At 42.1% G+C, this 26,693-nt stretch overlaps 1 protein-coding gene across 10 annotated transcripts in view; it reads left to right on the top strand.

Moving 5' to 3' along the window:
- The window catches only part of LDLRAD4 (low density lipoprotein receptor class A domain containing 4), a 408,545-nt gene that overhangs the window by 345,316 nt on the left and 36,536 nt on the right, over window positions 1-26,693 (top strand). The window contains exon 1 of one of the 10 annotated variants that reach the window (XM_025204749.1): window positions 20,453-20,581. The exons of 5 other annotated variants lie outside the window; for them this stretch is intronic. Coding sequence is in view for 3 of the 5 variants with exons in the window: in XM_025204746.1 (XP_025060531.1) it covers window positions 21,422-21,548 (127 nt within the window). In the remaining 2 variants the exon portion in view is untranslated. 4 more of the 10 variants (XM_025204750.1, XM_025204746.1, XM_025204748.1 and 1 more) reach the window with 4 other exon arrangements.

Raw genomic sequence — 26,693 nt, 5'->3', positions numbered from 1 at the left:
CTCCTTGCTATTTTCCCTGGCCGATCCTGTCTCGGCGGGGTCTGTCCCATCCAGAGCAGCATGCAGCTGAAGCCAGCTTCTCATGAGCTCCTGGGGACGAGAGGAGCCTGGCCGGGTCTGCACCAGCCAGCAGAAGTGGTGGCAGAGCCGAGTGCCACTCGGGATGGGATGAGCCCGGCCAGAACGGCAGGGGCTGAGCTGCATTTTTTCCCCCTGCCTGCACCAGTCAGTCCTGAGCAGCACACGGCCCCACTGCTGCTTCTGCTGGTGGCGGGTGCCACCCCGGCCAGGCTCCTCCCATCCCCAGCAGCACGTGGGAATCCGGCTTCAGCTGCACGCTGCTCTGGATGGGACAGATCTGCCTGGGTCGGCACCAGCCAGCAGAGGTGGCGGTGGAGCCATGTGCCGCTCGGGACTGACCGGAGCAGGTAGGGAGAAAGTGCAGCTGAGCCCCTGCTGCTCCGACTGGGCTCATCCTGTCCCGAGCGGCACATGGCTACTCCTCTTCCCACATGCACTGCGTCAGCAATGTTAAGCTGACGCGGTACGTGTGGGAACCTTGTCCCTTCCCCAGCCCTTCAGCAGCCATTAGGAAGCTGCCTTGGGGCTGGGGGAGGGACAAGGGGTGGGAACGAAAGTAAACTCTGTTTACTTTCATTTCCTGTCGCAGCACCGAGGGCCTCAGAAAATGGCTTGGCGGGCTGCATGTTGGACAAGCCTGGTCTAGAGGGTAGGTCAAACTCCTGGGAGGAGGGTTGTGGGTTTGAATCCCTTCAGGGTGAGGCGGGCTTAGTCTAGGTCTCCCATTTCCCTGCCAAGTACCTTAACTACTTGGCTAGTCTGTAAAAGCTTGACATTAGCAGCATCACTACCTCTTCTTCTTCCTTTTCCTCCTCCATTCCTCAGGTTTTAAAAGGAAAACTGTGAGTCCTTCTCACTTCTTTGAAAGGTGTAGGCCCCTGCAGAGTCCTCAGGAGAGGACTCCCGGACCTTGATCCTGAGTAGATGGAAGTGCTTCCATTGCAACTCTGACTCACGGGCCTAAGCTCTAAAGAGAGGTGGGGTTTCAGATATACCTGCAGGCTTAATATTTCCTTTTTTCTAACTCTATGCAGCAACTCTCCATTGGACACATCTACACGAGATGTTGACTGTGCAGTAGCTGAATAATACTGCGCAGTAGCATGTCACAGCACAGACAGTGCTGATACGCTACTGTGCAATATTATTAAGTTACTGCACAGTAGCATCACTTAAAAGATGTTGCCTGGCACTACTGCTCAGTAACTCTGGTTACTGCTCATTTATTTAGTACTTGTAAACCACTGCGCAGTAGCATCTTGTGTAGACACACCCACTGTGTAGGTAACTTAGGTGCCTATCTGTGAGCTTGGAATTCCACTCTGGGTGGGGCAGGCATCCCAAAAATAAGATATTAGATGGCATAGGCCCTTACAGCTTCTGATGCTTGGTGTCTGTCAGGAAGGGCAGAGAATGTGTGCTGATAGATCACAAAGAAGTGGAAGTTTGTTTGGTTGTGCTAAAGTCTTGCCCACATCCCACTTGTCATGCTCAGATGAGACTTTTCAATTATTAATAACATTTTTTCTTAGAGTTTGTGCCATAGTTTGATTTTCATAAAACTGTAACAAGATAGCTGCCTTGGAATGCTGTTCCAGAAGCTTGCTAAGAACTTTTTTCCAACTACTCAGTTGGTCGAATAAAAGATATCACATCTATTCAAAGAACCTTGCCGACCCAGACTCAGGTGGTCTGTGGCTGATACAGTGCTAGGTTCTGCATAGATGTGCAATGTGCTGCAGTGAAAAGACCCCTCCATCCTTCCTCAGGTTCTGAAAGTAGCAGTGCCCAGCTCTTCAGACCCAAAAAGACTATGTCAGTGTGCAAGAAGAGCATTGCATCTGGGGCAGAGAGCAGTTTTTTCGGCTATTGGCTTCACCCCCTGGCTTCTCAGCCTAGCACATCTATTTATTTTTTCAATATGTATGCTGCCCTTCTTAATAAAGGCCGAGGGCAGCCTACAATAAGAAAACAGAATAACTAACTGCAGCTCTTTATGTTAAATTGGGTTCCTACTGCAACAAAACATCATTGGGAAGGTAAAACTAACTTGCTTGACAACAGTCTAAACTCTGCTTATGTTCCAGATTAATGGGTGAGCAATCCCTTGGTGCCTTGTGTTTTGCAACAGTGCTGACATCAAAGCATGAAAAAAAATGTTGCGACAAATAATTGCTGGCACCAGTCAGTTTGCACTGGTAACTTTTCTGACTCTTTCTTTAAGGTTGTTGGTTGTAGCCAAGTTGGTCTAAGGACATAGGCAGACAGGGTTGTTTGGGTATATCTTTTATTAGACCAACTAAATAGTTGGAAAAATTGTTCTTTGCAAGCTTTCAGGGAAAACACCCTTCTTCAGACATAGGGAAAGTCTGTTGGTGTTTTCCTTATGCCTGAAGAAGGGCGTTTATGCCCAAAAGCTTGTAAAGAACAAATTTCCCAACTTTTTCTTAAAACCCAGAAGGGAACCAAAATCAAGAGAGCTACTGTTTTTCTGCTCCTTGGGAGGTTTCTGAGCTCGCCCGAGGACAGTCTGCCATATATCCTACTCCCAGTCATGCTTTGCTTTCAGTGCTGTGCATTGAGTGGGTTACGGTATGTGTTTGGAACCAAGAATTGCAGCCCTTGGGAGCAATATTAGTAGCTGTTTCAGTTTTAAATTCCATCCTAATTCTGGGGAAGTCCATGCTGCTTTTTTAAAAACTATAACTGCGCCAGGTTTAGGTTCCAAACTTAAACTGGTCTACTGCAGTTCTGGGAGCTTTGTTTTGTTTTGTTTTTCAGTGGGAAACTTTCATAATTGTAACCCCCCCCGAGAAATTACTCAAACTCTTTAAGTGTTGTCTTGGGACAGAGACCCTGCATCGGAAATTTCAGCCCCCCAGAATGAATGATTCCAAAGGGGATATAATGGACTTTCTTACTTTAACCAAATTTTTGCTACTTGGCACTAATAATTGCAAACTGTGGTCCTTGTATAGCACTGAAGGATACCGTGGATTGGAAGAAAATAGAAATACCCATCAAAAATGTCAGTTGATCACTTTAAGATGCATTAGTTTTCAGTTCCCAGTGATGACATTTCAAAACAAATTCTATTCCTTCTCCTTATTTAGAAATGTCATACTACCACATTATTGTGATTATAAGTAAACTCACATTTTCAAGTTCATTTTCAGGAAAATCAGCCTTTTCCCTGATATAAGCCAAGACCTTGAGTTGCTGTTTCGCTTACAGAATCCCACAAAGTCTGTACAGAATTTCACAGGAGAATCAAATAAGCATTGAAAGGGTTAAATGCACTAAATACTGCACTGAAAAAGTTTCTGATTTGGTGTTCTCATTACATATGGAAAAAAAAAAAGGATGGCAAATGCAGAATCAAGACTGTAGGTGTCCAATTATATGTTGACTCCACGTATGAGAAGAATGTAATATTTATGGTTCTTACGGAGAAAAAAAGTAGATACAGTGTCAGAACAAACCAGCAGTGTTGCTCCCTTGGGACCTGCTCTTGCTATCAGAAAAATCACTTGTAATGTGGCCATTGGTAAAATTTCTAAAGGTGCCTAAGTGACATAGGCGCTTACGTCCCATTTTCAGACGCAACTTAGAAACCTAAGTTTTACTGAAAGTCAGTGTAAGGCAAAAATGTCTGAATTGTGCCTAACATCCTGACCCAGGTTTGGGATTGTTACATGATATTGCAAAATGATTAGTAACAGGAGTGGGAGGGGAACAGGCATAGAGAAGTGAGTGATGTGCCCTGGCTCACCCAACAGGGTTGTGCTAGAGTTAGAGAAATAACCTTAGTGGCATGTCCCATAGTCCATTGGCTACAATCAGACTGCCCACTTTCAGGCCAGAACAGCTTCCAGCTATGTGCAAGCCACTCTTCCTTACTTCCTTCAGGTCACAGCATCTCCCTGGGTTTATCCTGCTAAATAATGCATCCAGGCATTGAGATCTGCTGGTAGAAGGCCTCCTAGAGAAGCTTTGAGCATTATAATATTTCATTCTGAATTAATTAGACTATGAGTTCCCACCTTTCTTCTATTGTCTTGTTAATCATTAGGTTTACTTGTGGCATTCTTCATATATGGTACATCTTATCAGAACTCTGTTACAGGAGCATTTGTAGGGATTATGATCATTTTCAGCACTGGGTAGGCAATTGTTTTTTATTATTATTTTTTAAAATCAAACTTCCATTTTAAAACAGATTAATTTTATTTGTTAGCAGCCTTGTTTCATTAGTGGAATCTTTTAACCAGTGGCAGTTCTTGTTACCCATGTATGTTATCCCAGCAGAGTCAGTCCAGGTTTCTCCTGATCCACAGGCAAGCACTTTTACCAGGAAGCATGCCCCCCAGTTAATCCTACTTTACCTGGATGTCGCTCTTGATTCCCTCTGTTATGTGCACAATGAATACTTCAGGGAAGTCTCTTCTATTTCAGTGGACTACTGTATGTGGTTACCAGCCATTTGCTTAACAAGAGAAACACAGAGTATGAAAAGTCTACTCTCCACTGGCTGTATATTCACCATTCTTTGGTGAAGGGTCAGATTAATGCCTATCTGTTTCAGCTTTATAATTGTTTGGGGTTTTTTAATTGCATTATTAGGCCACATGTTTGTGAAGAAAAGATCCCCATCCTCATCAGTTCTGATCTACTTAATGTTATGTAAATTAGGTTTGGCTTTCAGGTTCTTGTCAAGTTACTATGGTGGTTCTCCACTGAGCAATATTTGGGCTAAGCCAGTTTTCACATGTTTAATATTTTCTGGCTATATTATAGCAAAACTTAGAATCTTTTGCTGTGATCTTACAAAGTTGTGAAGTATTCCCTCTCTCTCCCCCTCTTTCTATGATTCTCTCTCCCTCTCTTTCACACACATAGAAACGAGAACCAAGCTTATGAAACTATTGCCCAGACTGATCTTGTTTCTCTTTTGTGGTGGGAACTGACAAGTGTGTGATGGCTTAGTGCTGTTTGTACTAGATGTTCATGTTGCACACATTTGTGTGCATCAGGAAGTGCTGGTTTTGGCATGTTTTTCAGTTGGCATGTAGAGTGGTGAAACGTCAGATTTGTATTCGTGATAAAGTTCAGGAAAGAAAAAATGACGGCAGGTGTTTCCTACTTTCTTAGTCTGGTTAAATAGTTTAAATGTGACATGGCATGCTCTGAATGAGTCAGTTTAAACAGCACACAAGTCAAGATGCCAGAAAGACTGGAAAATAGGCTATTTTGCTAACTTTTGAAAGCACATGGTCCAAATACCATGATCCAAGCATATGGTCTCCAAGCTATATTTCTGCCATTTAGAAGTAAGCAATGAATCTTGTGAGCATATAAGATGAAAAGGTGATATGCTTTTCCTAGGCAAGCATAACCTAGAAAACCCTGCAATACTATAGTTATCCTCATTATTTTCCTAAGGATAATTTTATTTGTACTCTAAGGCTGGGGTGTCAGATATACAGCCCGTGGACCAGATCTGGCCCATGGAGCCATATGATGCGGCCTGTGGGTCCCAGGCTGTCCCTACACACTACATGTAGCGTGTGAAGCCAGTTTGGCATGTAGGCTGGACCTGGTGCTACTGATGCTACCTGTGGTGCAGGTGGCTGGCACAGGATGCACGTTGGCTCCGGCACAGCCCAATCTGGCCCACAGACAGGCCCAGGGAAACCCTTGCTTTAAGAAGATTTATGAATGACAGATCCCTGATTCCCATTTAGAGCAGTTGGAAAAAATTTGGCATTGAGTCCCTTATCGGAAATCTTTTTTAAAATAACATATTTGGATTGAAAATCATAGCAATTTGTCAACTGTTGGCAGCTTGATTGTGAATTTTCAATGAAATACAGCATACCTGGAGTGACATCTGTTTGCAATAGTTTGATCTAGTATCCCATAATATCCTTGTGAGAAAATTGGAGGATTGTGGGCTTAACTCTGAGACAGTCAGGTGGGTGAGAAACTGGCTGCAGGATAGGACCCGGAGAATTGTAGTGAACGGATCTGTGTCGTCCTGGTGAGAAGTGGGCAGTGGTGTCCCGCAGGGATCAGTGCTTGGTCCAGTGCTTTTCAACATCTTTATTAACGATTTGGTTGTGGGGATGAAGAGCTCTCTGGTTAAGTTCGTGAACGACACTATTATAGGGGAGTGTGGTCATGCTTGAAGATAGGCTACAAATACAGGCAGACGTAGACAGGCTAGCAAGTTGAGCGGATCGAAACCTGATGAAGTTCAACGTCGAGAAATGTAAAGTGCTCCACCTCAGGACGAGCAACCCCCAGCACACCTACAGGCTTGGCAGCACCAAACTGACTAGCACCATGAATGAAAGGGACTTGGGGGTAATAATAGACCACGGTATGAATATGAGCTGGCAGTACGATGCTGTAGACAGTAGGGCAAATAATACTCTGGAATGCCTCAATCGATGCATCTCTAGCAAAACCAAGGAGGTGATTCTTCTGCTCTACTCCGCACTGGTGAGACTGCAGCTGGAGTATTGCGTCCAGTTCTGGACACCACACTTTAACAAGGATGTGGACAAGCTTGAAAGAGTCCAAAAAAAAGCCAACCGTACGATCAGAGTCTTAAAAGGCAAGACATACGAGGAGAGGCTGAGGCATCTGAGACTTTTCAGCCTGAGGAAAAGAAGCCTGAGAGGGGTCCTGGTACCAGCTTACTGCTACACTAGGGGGGAGTACATCAAGGGCTCGGTGAGCAACTGTTCACCAGGTCACCCTTGGGAAAAACCAGGAGTAATGGCCGCAAACTCCTGGAAGATTGATTCCAGGATCAACATTAGGAAAAACTTCTTCACAGTCAGGGTGTCCAGACTGTGGAATAAGATTCTTCCACAGGTGGTGCAGTCGCCTACCCTGGTAATCTTCAAGAGGAGACTGGATGGTCACCTTGCTGGGGTCACCTGACCCCCAGTTATCTTCCCTGCTTGGTGCAGGGGGCTGAACCCGATGATCTTCTGAGGTCCCTTCCGGCTTTACAATCTATGAATCTGACCCTACCAAAACTGCTTCTCTGCTCAGTAGAAGGGAGTAAATCCATCAATAATAAACAAAAGCCCAGCTATACTTTTTGGACCCTGATCCCCGAAATTAATGGCAGCTGTGCAGGAATAATTCTCTCTGAACTATTTTTCCCTCGCTACACTGATTTACCCACTCCTCATATGCCTGTCTCACCATCCTTTTTCCCAGTTTACTACATTGGCCCCCACAGTAGTTCATCTATGATGTTAGGTGAGTCAGAAAAGTACCAACAGAACCATGACAGACACTTTTCACTTGTTACTTTTGCAGTGCTCTCTGTTCCTGTTGGTCTAGGAAGTAAGACTGGTTCCTGAAATCATACTTTCAGTGTTACCAACTCTCATGTTTTTACTGCAAACCTCATGATTTTCTTAAAGCCCCAGCTGCTTGTCTCAAGCAGTTGCATGTAAGGGAAGTGTTGAAAAAAAATGTAACTCAAGTGCACCCCATATGCTTGGAAATCAGAAGGTAAATACAGAGAATCTGAAGTGTATAGTGTTTTAAGCCTGCTTTAGGATTTTTTAATGCTATGCATTGGATTGCTAACTATAGCAAACCTAGGTGCATCTTGGAAGAATGTGGCTTAGGATGAATGTTTCTTATAATAGTTCAGGTCTCCTAACGAGTGAATGCCATTCAGGCATATATTGTCCTCTGATTTGTATTGATATGTTAGTGGACAACTGTGTGTGCGTGTGCATGCACACTTACGTGATTTTATAAACAAATATCACCTTTTTTGTTATTTGAGATGGAACAAGCAAAAAACAATGTGTTTTATCTGCTTACTTGGAAAGAATATACTACAAAGCCTTATTGTAGTAAAAGATCCCTACAAGACTCAGTCAGTGGTGATGACTGTTGATGGTGAGTAATACACTGAGTGTACTGAAGAAAAAATGTGGGTGTTTCCTGGGATTTGCGAGTTTCCTACTGATTTTCAATGGAGACTCCTACTTTTTTGCACTCCTTCTACCCTTCCTTACAAGTGTAACTCTGCAATAATGTGGTCCATCATGAGAAAGCCTAGTAAAAATTGCATCATGCTTCATTCTGAATCAGATGTGCGTGCCATTTATGTGAGTCACCATATTTACCTTTAGTCTGATGGAAGCAAGTCTAACGTGGTTAGGAAACAAGCTTCCCTTTTGGGACTCAGTGACCCAGCAACATTTAGATAAATTATTAGAACTATAAGCTATCCGTTTTTGTTAGGGGAAAACATTCGATGGTGTAGATAAAACTAGTTATCATGGCAGATAAGTTTAGTGGCCAATTGTAGCATTTAAAACATGTTTCAGACCTATCATAACTGTGATAGTGGTTCTCAGCAAGGTGCACACCCCAGACTGGTCCCTTGCGTTACCTACTCTACAACAGGGTAGTGAAGATTTGCTACATTGTGAAGCCTCCTTCTGTTAACTTACCTTTTGTGTATGTACCTAGATAGTTTGTAAGCAGGTGTTGCCAGAGAAACAATATTAAAAGCATAAAAATAAATACATGATATGTCATTCATTGACCTATTCTTTCTTATTATTTATGGATCCTTTTATCAATCTGACTTCGGATTTGTTGTGGTTTTTTAATTTTGAATTTATTTAAGTATTAAAAATAACCTATAATGGCTCCATCACCATTAACTTCAGGTTATTCATTTTATTTTATTTATTCTTCAGACACCAATTCACCCATGCTCCTTTGGGTTTTGAGAGTGAGTCTGAGGCAGTGATTGAGGGCAGTGAGTCTCAACCAGGGTTCCACACAGTAACCTGGGGTGCCATGAGATCCTTTTAAGAGTACTGCCAGGTGCTGTGCAATATTAGCACTGTTAGGTGTGCAAACATGTACACATGATTTACAAGATAAACCCAGAGATTTCAAATAGGAATCCATAACGTCAAAAACGTTCTGGCCGGTTGTGGTCTTTCTGAGTTCTTTGCAATACAAGACTTGCTGTATTGTTTTTTTCCCTAGACCACAAAGAGAGTTAAATTAGTTTTTGAAAAGGGGTGGGGTACCACTAAATTCATAAAAATTATGGAGTCTAAAACGGTTGATCTAGGGTAACAAGCAGCTCTGTGATCAGGTAAAAATTGCTCTTCAAAACACAACCTGATCCAAACAATAGTGCTAATTTTAGCTTTTTTCATGTCCATGTGGATGTGGATCTCCTATGCAAACCAGAGGCGCACTAGACAGGGCTGAGTACTTCCCTGCAAAGCTGAAAAGAGACTTCTGTCCACAGTCTTAAGCTCACGATGGGCTCACTTAGCACTGAGCAGTTAGCAGTGAGCAGACTCTAATGAATTTTTAACAGCCTTGTTTGGCCTGTTAAGATTGTAATGCTTAAGGACAGACATAAACAACATGTGCTACAATTGTCCTGCAGGACTCTCCATAATGTTTCTGAAACAAATTGCTTCTCTACTCATTTGCTCTCTAGAGTCTACTTTTTAAAACTTTTAACTATTTTCAAAACTATTTTAAAGTTAAATAAACATCATCTGGAGAGGTGTAATTTGTAACACAGGTGGCCATGCTAGGAAGTGCTTTTTCTTTTCTTCTCTTTTAGGGATCATATGCACCCACTTCCCAGAATTTCTTAATCAATCTAAAATAACCTAGGAAAAGACAGGAAAAAAGCTATTGTACCGCTGACTCTTTTTTCCTTACCCATTCCACTCATTCCAAAGATCACACGCTTAATCATATGTCGCAAATGATGTGGTGGAAGTAATGATCTGGGACCCAACCATGCCTTCAAGGCATTTCAAAGTTTAAACTTCTGGGAGTCATAAATATGATAATTGAGAATAAAATAGTACTTAAAACTCCGTAATTGCCATGATGATCATATCACCTGCTTCTAGACACTTCAATACATGTTAATAATTAAGAATCTGAAAGTGTGATGGTTCTGAATTGGGACTTTTAGGGGTTTTTTGCTGATCTAGGGTTTGGATTATTTGTGAACTAGTCAAACCTGCCTTGAAATTAACAAGATTCATTTTTTCCTTTATACTGTTGGGAGAAAAGAACCTTCCTTGCCCTTTATGTAATCACATAGAGCAAGAAACTCTGACTGACATACAGTAGCCAACCACTGACAACCCTGTGGTCTGAACAAAATAGGTGAATTCTATAAGGTAAAAAACCCCAAACAGCTGGGACTTTTGCAGCTATTCAGAGTTTGAGAGTAGGAGATGGAAAGTGGAATATTAGACTAGCTCTAATTCTGAACTCAAATTCTAGTGGCTTGTTATGTGACTTTTTGCAAGTAATTTAAAATCTCTATGCTATTTTTCTTTTATATAGAAAATAATATGTTGTCCATAGATTTATTAGGCTGTGTTCAGTGCATCTGTAAAGGCAAGCTTTTACATAAAGAACCAATTCTGGTCATTACCTCAGTGTAAAATCCAAGTAGAGACAAGGCACTTACAGCTTTACTTCAGTGTTGCTAGCTGAAGCCAGCGCTGTATCATTCCACCTGGGGTTTACAGTAACAGGAGACATTGACTTAAAAATGACCCGTTCTTTGCATCCAGTAGCATTTTACATCAAGTTACCTACATCAGTTTAAAACCACACCTCTTTTTTGTGGTGAAGACCTGGCCTTCAGTTTTTTCTTCACTGCATTATTCTGGATAAAAGAAAAGCTGAAAGAGCCAAGAGGAGGTTTTCTGAGCAATGTTGATGGCACTTCGGGTGATCCAAAGGACAGCATCTTCTTTATCACCAGTGCTATTCCTCTCTCATAGTATTTCAGATGTGGAAGCACTGATGGAGACTGTAGGAATTTTTACAACTGTCATACTGAATTTTATTCACAGAAGATACAGGTGACACAATAGAAATTCTGGTGGCTGTAGACACTAACTTTGCCACTGTTGCTTCTACTCATGGTAGTAAAACAATTAAAAATGCTAGCAGACAAAGCTTGCCAGTTCTTATTGTTTCTGCTGATAGGACAGTACATACTATATCAGCCTTCACTTCTAGTTACCAGTCTGCCATAATGGCAGATAGGTGGCAGAGCCTGGCCATTTGGCCACACCCCCATGCTAGCTGATAAAATTGATGTCACAAATACAATAACATTTTTATAATACATTTTTATTATCTTTCTGTTGCTTTCATTTTGTGATATGCCCTGGCTGGTTTTTTTTTTTTTTTTACTGGTTTACCTTGTCAGCCTGTTCTATCCAAAGGTCTTCAAAGAAGGTCTGTTGTGCATTGTCCAGCTCTTTGAATTCTTGCAATTTATCTTGTTTGTCAGGAAGCACTAACATATTTTTATACTCTGTTAATCTGCAGTTGGATTCTTATTGCCTTTCTCTGCCTGCCAGAGAGCTTGCTGGTAATTCAAGTCTATGCAAGTGAGTAATCTACCTGGCATGAGGATTGCTGTAGGTCCCAAAGGGTCTCCTTTTAATGGAAAAGCGAATATTCCTTTTTTGTGTGTAAAATACCGTTAATGGCTTATTTAGCAACATATATTTTAACAACAGGGCGTTCAGTTTTATGTTGGAGGAGGATTGTTGCACATGCATATATTCTAGCACCCCTGCTAATTCTGTCTCTGTTTCTGTCTCTCTTCACTTTCATCTGTTTCCATAGAAAGTTAATATATGATGTGATCTCTCAGGTTTTTAATATATCCCTTGACACACTTCTTATAGCTACTGCTTGAATGGGCTGTACAAAAATGTAGGGCTGAATTTTTTCCTTAATGCCGGGAACCGCTCAAGGAATAGTGGGAATTTGGGGGAGGATTGAATACTGTTGTCATGCCTTTGTGAACAGAACTGTAATATTTAGCTCCCAAACCACCTTAGAGGGTCAGCACAACTCTGCACAAGACTTGCAGAGTACACTATGGCACATACTATCAATAGAAAAGTACAAATAACATGTTTTTTTCCTCCTTTTTTTAAATCATCGTGGCCCTTTTGTGGGTTAAATCTGGCCTTTCCTGCTAATTAAACGGCCCGTTTCCACAACCGGTGATTAGATTAGCCAATCAAACAGGCCAAAAGCAATGAAATATGATCAGAATAAAGGGCGGAAGGAGTTATGCTATTTTCAGTGCAGATGATTTGGTTCCTGAGGTTTTAATGGAATTAAATGGAGGATTGAATTAGCCAGTGATTGAATCAAGTGGAAGTCACTGTATACCAGTGTTTAATGTAACAGACACCTGCATAGAATTTTGATTCTCAGCCACTCGGTTACTTTATCCCTTTAGGGGTGCTTTCAAAGTCTGAATAGCCCTGGACCAATTAAAACTGACAGATTTACAGCTGCCTTCCCCTGCTGATAGGTCCTCATTCCACGTGCATCTTTACTAAGAATGTTCTTAGCTATTTTTCAGGTTTGACTGCAGTAAAAGTATCAGTAGTGTAATCCTAGTATAAACAAAGTTCTGTTTCATTTTAGAAGTCTAAATGGCACATACATAGTGACATAACTGCAGCTTTTGGCACTTAGCACAGTTTGCAATTTAGCATTTCCCAAACTCTCCTACTGAGTAAGTTCAAACCTCCCGCTGGGTGGAAAGGGCCTAGCGCCCTGCTCTTCCAGTCCTTGGGGAGGTGGGCTGAAAGATCAGAGGGCCGTTCCTTTCCGGTCCTGCCTCTTCCTCCATTTTGTTTCTGGCAACTGTGAGCTTTGGGTGATTCTATTTCACCCTAGGGTAAAATGGACTCTCAAGCTATGGCTAAGTGCCGAAAAGTGTGGTTATGAGGCTACGTACCTGGCATTTAAGTACATAGAGTGAAATAAGAGTTTAACCCAATAGGTATTTTCACCCCAGTCTCTTTTCACTCTGCTGGATGATTCAGTGGTATAATACCTGTCCCCTGTCTGCAAAAGCTCAAATAGAGCTGGATGGGGAGGATAGATGGATTTCCCTCTAAATTTGCAAGTTTAGACCCTCGAGCCAGTTGGATCTAAAATGAGGATTGCTTTTGAAATGCCGTGCTGTAGTTGTCTGCCAGTTTGAACTCTCCTTCCACCACAGAAAAAAAAGATCCATGTGTGTTCTGTAACTGTGGATCAAGCTCAGCCTTGTTTGCTAGGCAACAGGATTTGGAGGGATCTCTTTAATTGAGCTTTGGAAGAAAAGTAATTATTTTAAACTCAAAAATCAATTTTCACAATCCTTCCTATTAATGTGGAATAAAAAACAGCTTGAACGGCAAGTTAATTTACAGGTGTAAGCACTCTCCTCTCCTGCCTTTAATCCCTCTTCAAAACTTACTTCTTTTGGCCTGGGTCATTAATATCTACGCTGATCCCATCTGTTCAGTTGCTTGTGCCTAATCATATTAAAACAAAACCAGTATCTTAAAAAAGTTCAAAGCATATCGATGCTGTAAAACAATTTACCTGAATTCCTTGCCAATAAGAAAAAGTTTTCCATTGTCCCATGGTATAGCATGGAAGTGTGTGTGTGTGTGTGTGTGTGTGTGTGTGTATGTATGTACGCACACACACACATATATATATATACACATACTCTAGGGCCAGTTTTATCCAGGATGGTGCAGGAAGTCAGAACCCAGCCCAGAGCAGGAGATGAAGGTTGCCTTTCTGTGGGGACATAAAAGGAGGTTAGCAGATTACCAGGTCTACATAGGAGAGACCAATTAGTAAAGGCTGCCATGTTCCTTTTTCAGTTGATGTTACCAACTGCTTGGACAGGAGCTGTCTCTTTAGTTCTCCTGTGAGAGAAATGTTTGTTGTTGCTCTCCATGTCCACATACTCACTTCCAGGGTGGCGTTTTGATATTGTTCGTCTCCAGTAGGGTGTACACGGCGCACAAACCATCCAGGAAAGGTGGTCACTTTTCTTTAACTGAAGTGCACCAAGAAGCCCTTATGGTGTCATATATAGCAAATATTGTGCTAGTTTATGTTCGCTCTGTTCTTAAAGTATCCAATTATGTCTTAACTATTTCACAGCACCTTACAGAGAGTCTCAGTGGCGTTTACAACACCCACTTGAGCCCTTGAAGCAGGGGTGAAATATAGTCACAGCAAACAAGATCAGTTTATATTAACATTTTCACTGTAGTGAATATTCTGCAGTGTTTAGAAGCGTTATTGAATTTTACAAAACAAAAAATGTTACAAAACATAAAAAAAAAGATAGCACTGCCAGCAGCTCATCCACAATGAACAATGTCCCAGTAGAGCCTAAGAAAAATGACTTCAGAATTGGTGTACCCAGGAAGCTAATATTAAGTAAGCAGCTCATTTGTTTGAGTCCAAACCTTGAGAAATGAATTTGATTTGTCATGCTTAAGAGAATAACATCTCTCATTTTTTGTAAATCAAGACGACAGTTTCCAGTCTTGTGGGTTCCATGTGGGATTTTTGCCAGACGTGACTAAGTGCAGGGGGACTGATCAGTGAATAGTTTCTTTACAATCTCATTGAAACCTTACAGGCTTTAATTAGCCTTTGGTTTCATCATTAATATGCTAGACTTGTAATGGCTCTTTGTGGAGCATTACAATTAAATATGCTAAAGCCTACTTGAGGGTGCTTTCAACCCTTTCACTGCAGCACATGTTCTAGTTACAGTTCAGTGTAGGATCTTCATTCATGTGAAGGGAATGCTAGGAAGTAGCAGGTCGACTGCCTCACTGGAAGGGCAGCTCTCACAAGATGTCTGATGCTAGCTAATCAGTTGTTTATAGCCCCTAATGGCTCAGATGCATAGGTCATTAGCACAATATTATTCTGAGGATTTTTTTGAAGACCCTTTAGTTGCATCACTTAGGAATATAATAGGCTGTAACAATTTGCCACCTCAGCTTGCATGCACAGTAATATTTCCTAAAGCTAATTTTTGGAGGTAAGGGGAGAACGATATAGTAAAAGGGTATGAAAACTCAGATATCAAACTTTCCCTAGTCTCACTGTGCTGAAAGCAACTATTCTGTATTGGAAGACAATCCCCTTTTAATGTCGCTCTCATTTTTTATGTTGAAATGCCCCCCTAACTTTTAAAGCAGTTTCTTCAGTTGAAGGAGAGTAAAGTCTGTGTGGAGAAACCTTTAAAACTACAACATAAATGTAATTTTCCCCATGTTTTTGAAAGAATGGTTTTCTGAAATCAGTTTGTCATTTTGAAGTTAAATTCAGGAACTTAAAGGAACTGAATTAAAGTTAAATTCAGGAACTTACAACTGAATTAAGAATTCCTGAGCATAGGCATTTATTTGGAAATACTGATTGACCTTCAAAATGGCTCCAGGTATGAGTGACAAGGTTCTTTGGGTGAATCTGATATATTTTATTAGACCAACTTAAATAGTTGGAAAAACATTTTAAGCAACCTTTCGGGTTTAAAAAACCCTTCGTCAGGCTGAGGAAGTTCCTGCAGTTGGTGCGTGCCCTTCCTGGATGGAATGAAAAGGAAAGAAACCAGAGGTTGGGCTGGTATACTTACAAGATAGGCAGTCAGTGAAGATGTAAATTAAGGAGTCAGTGGGTGAGAGATGGGCTGTGGGGGGGGGCGAGAGAAGGGGGATGAATAGTGGAGAAGTACCTGGGAAGTCAGCTGTCGGGCAGGTTATAATGTGTCATAAATCCAGTGTCTATATTTAGTCCATGATTTTCCGTATCCAGGAGGTTGATGAAGTGGAGTTCCTAGGCTTGTCTCTGAGAAGTATTTTGTAAGTTTCCTTTGAGGATCAGGACTGAGAGATTGGAGAGAGAGTAGTTTTCTTGTGAGAAATGTGCCCCCACAGGTAACTGGGTATTCCTGTCTTTGATAGATTTCCAGTGTGTGTTCATTCTGGTGTGCAGTTGTCATTTAGTCTCTCCTACATATTTTCCAGGTATGAGTGGGACAAAAGTGACATAGGACAAAACTAGACAATAGAGATGTATAATCTGTGCAGACCAGTCTATAGAATGAATTGTTTAAGGGTAGTGCAGGAATAAGATTCTGAGCTCTAAGATGGGCTGCCCCCACCAGATATGACTTCCTTCCCTACTGTTAGCAATACTGCAGTTGGTAATACTCAAGTTGTATAGCAGTGTATAGGTGTGCATTTACAAACCTATTATAATGATAAAACCAGAATCTGTTATATGATAGGCAACCACTTTCCCTCAGGACGAATCAAGTGCCTGGTTGGGTTGGGTTGGGTTGGGTTGGGTTAAAAGTTCAGTGGTTAACAAGAAACATCAAAGTAGAAAAGGAACAGATAAATGCAGGTTAATAAATTTAACTACTTGGGAACCTGGATAACATCAGATAGTAAATGTGATCATGAAATAAAATGGAGAATAGGGAGGGCAAAAGGTGCGTTTCTAAAAATGAAAAAGATGTTGACAAATAGTAAAATATCTGTGGGGGTGAAGTTAAGAGTTTTGGGTTGCTATGCTATGCCAGGCCTCACGTATGCATCAAAATTCTGGACAATACCGTCAAGTACGGAAAAGAAAATTGAAGTGTCTGAGATGTGGTTCTTAAGGCACATCTTGAAGGCATGCTGGAGAAGTAATCGGAACTCGTGGTAGAGGTGATACCTTTTATTAGACCAACTAGATTTTTGCAAAAAGAAATCTTTAATTGGAAGCTTTTGGGCACAAGCACCCTTCTTCAGGCATAGGAGAAAAGATTGTAAAAGTTCTCCTGGGTAGAAATGAAAGTTCCTGTTTCATAGATTTCATAGACATCAGGGCTGGAAGGGACCTCGGAAGATCATCAAGTCCAGCCCCCCGCCCAAAGGGCAGGAAGTCAGCTGGGGTCATAGGATCCCAGCAAGATAAGCATCCAGTTTCATCTTGAAGGAGTTCAATGTAGGCGCTTGAACCACCTCCGGTGGCAGGCTGTTCCAGACCTTGGGGGCTCGGACAGTAAAGAAGTTCTTCCTTATGTCCAGCCTGAAACGATCTTGAAATAGTTTGTGACCATTCGACCTCGTCATCCCTTGGGGCGCTCTGGTGAACAAACGTTCCCCCAGATGCTGGTGGTCACCCCTGATAAACTTGTAGGTGGCCATCAGATCACCCCTGAGCCTGCGCTTTTTCAGGCTAAAGAGCCCCAGGGCTCTCAGCCTGTCATCGTACTAAAGAGCCCCAGGGCTCTCAGCCTGTCATCGTTTCATAGGAGAGTTGAAGGTTTGGTACAATCTCCTGTTTTGAACAGTTGATTTTATATGCAGATTAGACTCAGAGAAAAGTTGGGAATAGTTTGTTTACTTTTAAGTTGTTTGGTGGTAAGCAGGATGTAGTCATATTTCCTTCTGGTTATGGTGTTTCATATTTCACAGAGGAGTAAGTCACACTTCAAATGAAGATATTTTGTTAAGAGCAGGCTGCAGGAGGAAGCTGCTGATTAACGTCAGAAAAAGGCAGTTGGAGGAAAGAGGAAATTGAAAGTCTGGTCTTAACTGTAAAGACTGAAGGAAGAAGAGATGGTGGAAGACAGAGGTTGCCTTATGTCAAGAGTCTATCTAAATGGATGAATGTATCAACACTGAAAATTCAAAGAAAAGAGATCTGTGGAAGACCATTTTCACCAATGTCCTGTTTGGATATGGTACCTAGAGAGAGAGAGAGAAGTTAACAAGCAGTCAGAGAGGCATTGTAGTCCAGGGGACAGGACGCCTGTGAAATGCTCAAGTGTCACTAAACTGCAGTGCGGCCTTGACCAGGTCAAGGTGCCTCACCTTTTTTAACCCCTATTTCTCCTCCAACCCTTTGTCTGGATTGCTTCAGGCAAGGGTTGTCTGGCACTTCAGTGTTTCAGTGGGGCTTTAGTGGAATAGAGACCCAGCTTCAGTGTGTGCCTCTAGTCCTACTATTACCCAAATATATGACTATGAATAATAATGGGAAGAAGGAAGGGTTGGCCAGGCAGGTGTATGGGCCCTATAATCATGAGGGGCTATTGAACCATCTGCAGGAAGACAACTACATTGGGCTGAGACATTGGACAGGGGAGAAATGGTCCTAGCTGCAATTGTTATTAATTACACATTTTTATTGTTATCAGTTGGACACATTATTACTGTTGTTATTATTGGATACATTAAACCAATGATGAGAGCCATGTATGCCAATAACTGGCCTAATACTCAGTTATGAGTTGGAACTTGGATAGCAATCCCAGTATCCTTTGCCCCTGTTTAAAGATGGAGAGCTGATGTCTGGGTTTCATTTGCAAAGGTCAGCTCTATAAAGTTATTGAGAAGTAGGGCTGGAAGGGACTTCCAGAGGTCATCTAGTCCAACCCCCTGCCTGAGTCAGTATCCAAACTATTCAATACAATCCATATTCAAAACTCTACATAAGACTTTCATCAACCCTAACACAACACAGACTTAACACCCTAATGCTACTGCCACAGGTAAAGCAGGGGAACCACAGCAGCCAATATCCTGCGTCTATGAAATGTTGTCAATATATGCTCAAGAGATCCCCTGCTACAGAGGAAGGCAAAACCCCCCAGGGTCTGTACCGACCTGACCGTGGAGTAAAATTCCTTCCTGACCCCAAATATGTCAGTCAGCCTGATCCTGAGCAGAGGTCTGGTCCCCTTAGCCAGGAACTTCTGGCTTTGGTCCCAGCAGGAGCATTGGCACGCCCCAGTCAAAGTCCCCAGTTGTGGCTGTAGCCAACACCCAATGCCACTAAGGAAGGCTTAAAAACACCCTGACATGTAGCAGAAAGGGAGGAGGGACAAACAGCAAGCCCAGAACCAGGGGAAATACCCACAGTAAAACATAGGCATAGCTACACCTAGATCATCCCCCACCAGTGGCTGTCCAACATCTTGAACACCTTCAGTGATGGCGAGTCCACAGCTTCCCTAGGCAGTCTATTTCACTGTCTCACTGTCCTAATGGTGATGAAGTTTTTTTCTGGCTAGCCAATCTACACTAACTTTGCTGCAACTTCAGGCCATTGGTTCACAACCTTCTCTCTGGAGCAAGAGAGGAGACATACTTTTCCTCTTTATGGCAGCCCTTCAGGTATTTGAAGACTGCTGTTATGCCCCAATCTTATGGCTCCAGGATGGTGCCTCCTTTATTTTCCATGTTTAGTTTGGAGCATGGGCTACTTTGGGGGCAAAGCAGCTCTTTTGGCTGCTGTTGGTTGGTTTGCGGTAAGATTTCCCCCTGCCTTTGTGAACCAGGATCTCTGTGAAACCCAGCATCACAGACCTTCAGCTTTAGATTCTCCAGGGTTCTCAGGTCATCTTCAGTGGCTCTGACAGGATTGGGGAGGCATGGAGAGCAAAAGGGGGACACTGTTGGCCAGCCTTTCAGTGTTGGGAAAGGATGGCATTCTCTTGCATGGGTAAGTGACTGCGGTGGATTGGGACAACTGATGGGTATAAATCCCCAGTCGGTATTTGGACAACCTACACACACACTCATGAATTAACATGTCTGAACAGCAGTGCCTTTGAGATCCTACAAGAGGCTGGTCTCAAGCTGCAACAAGGGAAGTTTTGGTTAGATATTTAGGAAGAACTTTCTCAGCAGAAGGGTAGTAAAGCAGGGGAACAGGTTCCCCAGAAAGGTGGTGGGATCTCCCTCAGAGGTTTATATGACAAAGCCTTGGCTGCGAGGAAGTAGTGGGGGCTGGTCCTGCTTGGAATAGGGGCTTGGACTAGATGCCCTCCTTGGCCTCTTGTGGGCTAACATCAAGTGGGGGCATCGAAATCCCAAGACCTCCAGGCTTAGGCCTGCATGTAGGATGCCTGCCAGTGGATTTGGGAGTACCTGAAGTGCCAGGGTGAGAACTTGAGACGTTGGATGCTGGCTGGTTGCGGCACCATACGCAGCATTCAGAACGACCAGTGCTGTAGCAACAAAGTTTGGCGCCCGGGGCGAAACCCGCAGCAGCAGCTCGCCGTTGCCCCGTGCACATATCTGGGGGGCACATGCCCCCACAATGCTTGCCTGGGAATGCACGCAGCGGCAGGAGCTGCCATTCCCCCATCCCCGAGCCCCCCTAAATGAGCTGCTCGTGGCTCCATCCTATGCCCTGTTGGCATCATGGGCGACTGGTGCCTGCTGAGTCGGGGCGGGGGGGGGGCAGTGCCCCCCCCGACCAGTCATTGACCGGGGGGGAGGGGTCGAAATATTTTCACAAAAAGAAAAAAAAGATGCCCTCCTGAGGTTCCTTCTTCCAGCTCTCCTTGTCCAGGATTCTCAGAAACGCTCATGTTTTTCCCCTGCGGGGGGACGGTGACTGCTTCGAGCCCCCCACGTGGGAGTGCGAGGGGGACGAGCCCAACCCTGCCGCCCCCCGCACCGCCCCGCGCCGCAGCTGGGCGGGGCGGGAGCCGTGACGCGGCTGCGCGAAGCGGAAGCGCTGGGAGAGCCGGGCGAGCGGGGCCGCTTTAAGAGCAAAGCAGCGCAGCGGAGGGAGCTGCCCTAGGTGCGCGGCGCTGGTAAGGTTTACAGCTTTCTCTTGCCTTCGCTCTCTCTCTCTCTCTCCACTCCTCCTCCTCCTCCTCCTCCAGCCAGGCATACTTAAAGGCTTCTAGCAGGGAGCAGAGAGAGAGAAGCCGGCTGGATTTTTGCAGGTGATTTTTTTTTTTCCCTCCCCCCTTTTTTCCTCCCCTGGCTGTTGCTGCTGCTTGTTATCTTTTCTTTCTTGTTATCTTTTTCCTTTTGTTTTGCTTTGCTCCAGTCTAAACATTAGCGAGAGCACAAAGCATCCGCTCTCCTCCTGCCTGCCCACTTCTGTGTGTGTGCGCACCCACATGCAGTGAGTCCATATATGTGTGCATGCGTGTGGCTGGGCATGGGTCCCCACATGCAGTGAGTCCATATAGATATATATGTGCATGTATGTGTGTGTGCGTACAGTTGGGCATGTGTGCCCATATGCAGTGAGTCCATATATGTGTGCATGTGCATGGTTGGGCATGGGTCCCCACATGCAGTGAGTGTGTGTGTGCGTGCGTGCGCACGCACGCACGCACGCACGCACGGTTGGGCTTAAACAGAGGCCAAGTCTGTCCCAGCTGCCCTGAAGATCTGAAGCCCGGGGCTGTCTCTGACACTCCCAGGTTCCTGCTACATTATAAGTTGCCGTCTGGTGATGGCAGTTGATAATTGGTAGCCACAGTCTGCGGTCTGAGCCGCAGGATTTTGTCTAGCACTTGGGCTGGGCCCGGCTGATATGTGTGAGAGAGAGAGAAAGAGAGAGACAGAAAACAAGCTGGCGGTAACTGTGAAACTCTGAGAATGCTGCCTGGCTACCAGGAACCTGAGGCTGGCTGGTGATGCGGTGGGTGCCTGGGGGGGGTTCGCAGAGAGGCTTGAATCCAGAGGACACGATTATGTCCAGTGAACAGCTTAACAGTACATCGGTGAAGGATGCTCAGTTAAAAGACCTGTTGTTGGAAAGAGGTACTCCTGTTTTGCTTCTTTTTTTTGTGTGTTATATTTGCATGAGGCGGATTGCTGGAAGTTTGCTCCCTGGAGTTCTGATCAGAGAGGGGGAGAGGCAAGTTGCAATAGAGCTGCTCTGATCCACAGACCTGCATAAAGACATAAGAGTTTAATATATGCACGTAGCTATTTGTAAAACTTAAGAAAATTGTCCAGATGTTTCCACCTATGTGAATGCAGGTGGATTACACATTCTGTTCTCTGTCCTTGTTCTTCTGTGAAGATGTTTGCTCTGCAAAAGTCCCTTTTTATGCTGTAAGGAATCAGGACTTGTGGTAGAGGTGGTATCTTTTATTAGACCAACTAGATTTTTGCAAAAAAAAAAAAAAATTAAAAAAAAAATTTTAATTTCTGTATACTTGTGAGGTTGAAAAGCAAAACTGGAAAAATTGTGTGACCGAGCCTTTCCCTCAGCGGGGTATAGATGCGCATGTAGGTATATGCACAGAATTTTCCCCATTCAAATCTGTGGGGAAAAAAACCATAACAAAATAAATACTTGGGGGTGGTTGTGGGCAGAGCAGAGATGCCTTTCACATACATCTGTTCACTTGACTGTGGAACTGAATGCACCAGGGAAAATTGTGACTCAGTGTGTGCAAGCTTACAGCAGAAATTGTGTGAATTTCCTTGAGTTTTGTCAATAAAGATAGGCATCTTCTTCTATTGTCATTCTCATCTCTGGTACTCTAATAACTACTTGGAGAGGCTGGGGTTGGGAGGTGGTACAAGAACGGGAAGAGAACATGCTTTTAAAGGTCCCGTGGAGATATTTGTTCTTTTCTGTCTTTATTTTTGCATTTTGGAAACCTGAATTTTGAAAGAGTCTGCATGTGCATGCTGTAATAGGTTACCCTCTGTTTTTATCACTGGAGCATATTCTGATAATATATTTTCAAATTATTTTTCCATTGAGAGAGATCTCAAATACTCCCAATTCCCAAAACATTTATTCACAGAGAGGAGGTACTGCCCCTTCATAGAAATGCTGGGCCCTTGATAAATTTAGAAGACTGCCCTTGGCAGATATAGAAGTAACATGTCATTCCAGTGCTCTCTGCATTCTAGGAAAGCCTAAATCAACATTACTTGTTTTGCATGTTGCCCTTTAGCAACAGCCTCTCAATTGCCACAGTAATAAAATATTATGTGGACAGAAAGGGAAAAAAAAAGCTGTATGCATAGAGGCATCTAAATGTTGGCCACTCATATTCTGTACAGCAGAAACCATCATCTTTGTCAAGTGTGTGACTTGCACTTGTGACATATGGAAATTTGACTTTGAATTTGCCCTAAAACACTGACTTTTTCCAAAGTAATTCCAGTGTCCCTTAGTTTTTCAGTGTTTAAGTGCTGACATCGTTAGCTAGTAATGACCTGAGGGAAAACTGACACATCGACGGTTTTATATAGGATTCATAGCAAAAACAGTGGGAGGGTATAAACTACTGAATAATGAAAGCATTTGTAGGTGTCAGTAGTCTTGGTAATGAGTGGACTGTGCCGAACAGAAAATAAAAAGTTACATAAAGGCGTAGTTGCTTTGCTAAAACAGACTTTGATCCCTCCTAGGTTTTGAATAATTTCAGTTTCACCAGCTGTGATTAGCAAAGGAATGAAATAATTTGACTTGTTTCTGTGCCCTTGTTCACCAATAACTTCTGACACGTAATCTTATAGCACTGGCAGAGGACTGGTATTACTATGGCCCAGTCTGTTGGCATTACATTATGGTTCCTAAAGTTTTATTCAGGAGAGACTTCAGACTTTTGCAATCTAGAAGATTTGTTTTCACTTCTAGTACAGGACGCTTGGAAGAATGAGTGGCCAGAGCTTCTTTAGCTCAACTTAAAAATCACCTTGATGTATGGTTGTTTTTAACCTGCAGTGATTAAAGATGTCTTAAAAAAAAAAAAAAAAAAGATAAAAAGTCTTATTTTCTGGAAGTGTCTTTACTTTGTGGTGTTTAACTTTGGTGACTTTTCTTATCCCTTTGGCTAAGATGTTTGAAGCTGGGAACCTGTTTTAAATATGTTGTATCCATATTTAAAAGTACCCAGCAAGTACCCACTGCTTTTTTTTCCTATTTTACTTGAACAGCAGCCAAAGATGTGCTTCCTTAGACTAGACATTACCTCTCAAGACTAGAGCGTGCTTTGTGAACTGCAGTTTCCATAGAAATGTCAGTAAAGTGCATAATTCCTAAGGGGAAATTCTTCCCTCAGGTATTATGCTGCTCTAGTAAAACCAGTGGAGTTGCATGGTGAGACTGAGCTAACATTTGGTTCAAAATCATCAGGCTTTTTAAGTTTGCTTTGTACATAAGAACCCTTCTTGATACGTGTGTGTGCCTGGTTTCATTTTTAGCAGCTTTGGAATATGCATTAATTTGGGATAAGCCTTTTAGATGTAAGGGAATCCTACAAAAAAGGTTTAAACCAGGTAATGGTCTGTCTTACTCTAATTATAGAGGTATAAACAATATCATTATTTTCGTTATTTGCATATTTTCCGGCCGGGCCATGTCTATGCTAGGGAATAAAAATTCCTTTGTTCCTAATTTGAATAAACTTAAATTCAGGTGGATGTAATCCTAGCGAAGATAAATCAGGCCATGGTTAACAATGTGAATTAAAGACAAGATTTCCCCAAGGCCCCCCCGTCTTTCTGCTAGGAATGGCCTCTCACCAGCAGGTTTTTATCATGATTGAGCTGCAAGAAATAAAAGTCCTGACTCCTCTGTCTTTGACATCAGCTCTAAAACTATTGGAGCCCTGAGGGTTGCAGAGGGTTAATACATTCCTTTTAAAAAAACTTATTAATAAATTAAACTTGTCAAAAAATGCACATAACACGTAAAGATACATCCAGTCCCCTAAAATATATATACAGTTATTTATCTTCCATCAGCAGTGCTCCCTTAACCCAAGTCAGTGTCTGCAATGTCCTTTTTCTCTTCAATCCTTGACAGTTTGTTTTAGTTGATGATAAACTTTTGTGTTTTATCATTTCCATATAATAAACTCCCTCTTTTTCCTCAGTAGTCTGCATAATAGAAATCTTACTATCTTCTCATCTCTGCTTTTAAATTTGAAATTTATTCCCAACTTGTTCTTTAGTATTACCTCTCAGATCTTCCACTTTCCTTCAGCATTCAAAAAAGTTTCTTAAGAATCTCCTGTCTCCAAACCAGAAAGTGTTTTTAGCAAGTTCCAGGATTTTTCACCAAATTTCTAAGTAAGCATCTGTTTTCCCTCTCCTGTTCCCAAAACTTTTGAAACCATTTAGTGATTTTGGGGGCATCAGTTCTCTTCCAGCCTTTGTAGTTATCTTTGCAGCCATTGGAAGATGGGTGATCAATTCTTCCTGACTTTTGTATGTTGCAGAGTTTTCGGGAAGGTTCAGCAAGAACACTAAGGGGTTATATGATAGCTGGCATCCTGATATTTCCCTAACCATATCGCCAGCCTTCTTGCAGAACCGGTTGTTTCTAGGACACATCCACCACATGTGGTAGAATCCTTCCAACGGACTGCACTTCCTCCAACATTTCCTCATTTCTATACTATAGATACAGTATGCTTAATTTTAGGTGGAATGAGTTACCATCAATACAGGATTTTAAAGTAATTTTATTTTATTGTAATGCCGATGGATATGTGAGGACCATTGTACTATATTCTTTGGTACTAATTACTGATTCCAGTATCATTAGTCCACCTTATTATAAACAATGCTTTCTTCTTCTATATGGCTATTTAAAATTGTTTTGTACAACACAGACAATAGGCCTGTGTATTTCATAGGTGTGAGCGATATTTTCTCAAATTCTGTCAAATTTCTACTGAGGTTTACTTTTCTTGGGGAATGTGTTGTAAAGTGGCTCACCTGTAGGTATTGGAAAGATGGGATTTTAATATCACCTGGCATAGGTTGTGTTTCTTTAAATGATCTAAATATATACTTTTTGAATAATTTTCCCAAACTTATGATACTAATTTGTTCCCAGTTATTAAAGCTGCATAATAATAATATTGAATTTAATCCTAATAATTTATGTATAGATGCTAAAGGTGATGGATATGAGCTTAATTTCTTGTATGTGTTATCCCAGGTTTTCAATGTTGTTCTAAAAAAGGGGTGATATATAAGTAAAATATGACTTTGAAGATTTCTTTAGCCATGGTAATATATTAAGTTTGATAGCTGGACAATGTTTGTCCCATCTTTACCAGGAGCTTCTTGTGAATTGGTGTTATCGAGTACACTAAATTTCTAAGTTGGCTGGCTTAATGTTTAATGTTTGGAAGCATCTATCCCCTGCTTTTTCTGAGGACTTTGCAGGATTTCTTTCTTTCTTTTTTTTTAAATCAAGGTTTCTTATTTCCCCAGTAAATTATATATCATAGTCTGCCACTCCTCTAAAATGTGTTGGCACTATAATAGGTAGATTTTGAATTAGAAAATTAATTTGCGCTAGATTATTCATTTTTTGACTGTTGCAATTCCTAACCATGAAATTTCATTTTTTTTAAAACCAAAATTTGTCTATTTTGATGCTTTCTTTCAATCAAAGAAGTGTAATTGGAGCTGTACAACTCCTGTGGTTTTTTTAGTATTCAGCCCTCAGTATTTTAATGAAATAGTTACCCACTTGTATTTATAGTTGTAGCTTATCTCTTTGTGTGTATGTGGTCCTACATCAATGTCTAGGAGATCTTACGTTTTATAGTTAATTTTAAAACCTGAAACTTTGCCATATTTTGTTATAGTTCAGACTGCATTAATTAGTTTTGTAGTGAAAATCATAATAACATCATCAGCATACAATTCTGTAGATTCAGGTTATTTCTGACTGACTGGGCAAATGACTCCATTCCAAAAAGGAGGGGTGATAATGGGCATCCTTAAGGTGTACCTCTTTAAAAAGGATTTTTTTTTTCCTTATAAGTGTCATTATTCTTATGGCTGCACAAGGATTAGAGTATAGAGCTGGTATCCAGTTTCAAAATATTGGTCCTAGTCCAAAAGCATTTAAAGTTTGTAAAAACTGCCACTGGACTCAATCTAAAGTTTTTTCAGTATCCAGTGATTTAAAAACAG

This window comes from Alligator sinensis, unplaced genomic scaffold (genome assembly GCF_000455745.1).
Source record: "Alligator sinensis unplaced genomic scaffold, ASM45574v1 scaffold515_1, whole genome shotgun sequence".
Taxonomy (NCBI): Eukaryota; Metazoa; Chordata; order Crocodylia; family Alligatoridae; genus Alligator; species Alligator sinensis.
This window is presented reverse-complemented; position numbering and strand designations above follow the sequence as displayed.